The sequence below is a fragment of the Idiotropiscis lumnitzeri genome, chromosome 2 (assembly GCF_059441095.1).
Source record: "Idiotropiscis lumnitzeri isolate Australia: NSW breed Sydney's pygmy pipehorse chromosome 2, RoL_Ilum_1.0, whole genome shotgun sequence".
Classification (NCBI taxonomy): Eukaryota; Metazoa; Chordata; class Actinopteri; order Syngnathiformes; family Syngnathidae; genus Idiotropiscis; species Idiotropiscis lumnitzeri.
In genome coordinates, this window is record NC_142392.1 from 18216530 (window position 1) to 18219079 (window position 2550).

Genomic DNA, 2550 nt, shown 5'->3' on the forward strand with positions numbered 1-2550 from the left:
TGTCAGAGGAATACGAAATGTTCGGATTTGAACGAACTCATTGCCACTTGTAAACATGCGCAGAAGGTAAGAAAACTTCCGGCTGTCAATTTTCGGCCAAAATATCGTAGGTTTTTGTTGTGTTTTTCAAACTTCAAATGAGGATGCAACTACAGCGAGTTCCAATACTGCGGGATTTATTGACGTCCACTTTAACTCGACATTCACTGAACTAACTGATCCCTGTAGCGCCCGCCCATTGCCCCCGATAAGGCCAATGGACCAAACCATAACATAAGGGGGTGTCTGGGTTAAACCATCACCATACAGTGCACACAAACAGATCACGTCACAGTTTTCGTCTGAATTAAAGATATTTGGCTGCTTTAAAAAATGCTTGCCCGGTCGGGCAAGTTGCCCATAATTTTACCTTGCCCGTGGCCAAATTTCACTTGCCCCGGGCAATTGGGAAGCGATTAACCGCGATCCCTGATGTTAGGGTCCCACAACAGGTGTTCCATCAGACGCACACGATAGCCTGTGTGTGCTAACTTCAGCTCGCTCCTAGAAACGTCTGTGACCATGTCAGGAATGAAATCGGGCATCAAAAGGGAGGTTTACATCGTAGGACGTAATTTTGTGAAATGCCCTCATGGTCCGGTCCAAGTTGGGGTCCACGCATTGCTCCGTGTGCGGCAGGCACAAGTCAAGGTAGCACGGTAGAAACAATATAAGACAAAGTCGCCGCATGAGCTTTGACTTGACCAAACCAAATAACTTTTTGTGTCCGACAGAGGTTAGTGAAAACGATCTCCGTTCTGTGAAAGAGGAGCGAGACTGGACTCACATCAAAAAGGAGGAGGAGGAGGAGGAGATCAACAAGTCACCACTAAACGTTGTCCCTATAAAGACTGAAGATGAAAACAAGGATGAGAGTGAGGACAAGAGAGGGGCGGAGCCTCCAAGCAGCAGCTCAAGTCATCACGTGACAACAGAAGGTGATGAAGACCACCGGGGGCCATCACAAGCACAAAATGAGGACACATTATCAGATGCTCATGATGATGATGATGATGATAATGAGCAAACTAAAGGTGAAAGGGCATGTCACACTGAATCATTATCTTCAAAGTTGTCTTTAAAAGGGCACAGAAAAACACACAGTGGTGAAAAACCTTTTTCATGCTCAGTTTGTGGAAAAAGCTTCTCTCAAAAGACACATTTAACAAGCCACGCAAGAACACACAGTGGAGAAAAACCTTTTTCTTGCTCAGTTTGTGGCAAAAGCTTTTCTTTTAAGCAAAATTTAAAAACACATACACGATTACACACTGGAGAAAAACCTTTTTCATGCTCAGTTTGTGGAAAAAGCTTCTCTCAAAAGACACATTTAACAAGCCACGCAACAACACACAGTGGAGAAAAACCTTTTAACTGCTCAGTTTGTGGAAAGAGTTTCTCTCGAAGGTCTCATTTAATAATTCACTCAAGAACACACAGTGGTGAAAACCCCTTTTCATGCTCAGTTTGTGGAAAATGCTTCTCTCAAAAGGCAAGTTTAACAGAACACACAAGAAAACACACGGGAGAAAAACCTTTTTCCTGCTCAGTTTGTGGCAAGGGTTTCTCTCGAAGGTCTCATTTAACAAGCCACTCAGGAACACACAGTGGAGAAAAACCTTTTTCCTGCTCAGTTTGTGGCAAGGGTTTCTCTCGAAGGTCTCATTTAACAAGCCACTCAGGAACACACAGTGGAGAAAAACCTTTTTCCTGCTCAGTTTGTGGCAAGAGTTTCTCTCGAAGGTCTCATTTAACAAGCCACTCAAGAACACACAGTGGTGAAAACCCTTTTTCATGCTCAGTTTGTGGAAAATGCTTCTCTCAAAAGGCAAGTTTAACAGTACACACAAGAAAACACACTGGAGAAAAACCTTTTTCTTGCTCAGTTTGTGGCAAAAGATTTTCTTCTAAGTCAAGTTTAAAAAAACATACACGATTACACACTGGAGAAAAACCTTTTTCATGCTCAGTTTGTGGAAAAAGCTTCTCTCGAAAGACACATTTAACAAGCCACACAAGAAAGCACAGTGGAGAAAAAACATTTTCCTGCTCAGTTTGTAGGAAAGGTTTCACTCAAAAATCAACTTTAACAAATCATACAAGAACACACAGTGCAGAAAAACCCTTTTCCTGCTCAGTTTGTGGAAAGAGTTTCTATCGTAAGTCGCTTTTAACGAGCCACACAAGAACACACACTGGAGACAAGCCATTCAGTTGCAGCGTTTGTGCGAAAAAATTATTTTCTAAAATCGGTGCTGAGAGTCACAATTGTGCTGGCGAGAAAAGCAGCGATCCTTGAAGCTTAAAAAAAAGAAAACAAAAAACTGAAGGAACTGACTCTTTGTGGTAAGATGTAAATTTTGATTTTGAATAAAATATGATCTATTGAATTTTGCAAAGCTTTTTTATTGACATAAAGCCAATGTGATCTGTGCCAGAAGAAGCAATGTGTCTGAGTGATGATGATTTGTTTTGGTGTTTACATCAAACATGTCAATAAAATAAATTGCC

The 2550-nt window shown here is 41.6% G+C and overlaps 1 protein-coding gene across 1 annotated transcript; it reads left to right on the forward strand.

The window, feature by feature from the left end:
• Window positions 1-892: 892 nt before the first annotated feature.
• LOC148341868 (uncharacterized) lies at window positions 893-2550 on the forward strand (the record flags this gene model as incomplete). The annotated part of the gene is made up of 1 exon (XM_088287971.1): window positions 893-2550. A coding segment is annotated over one exon (1446 nt), but the record flags the coding sequence as incomplete, so codon positions are not given.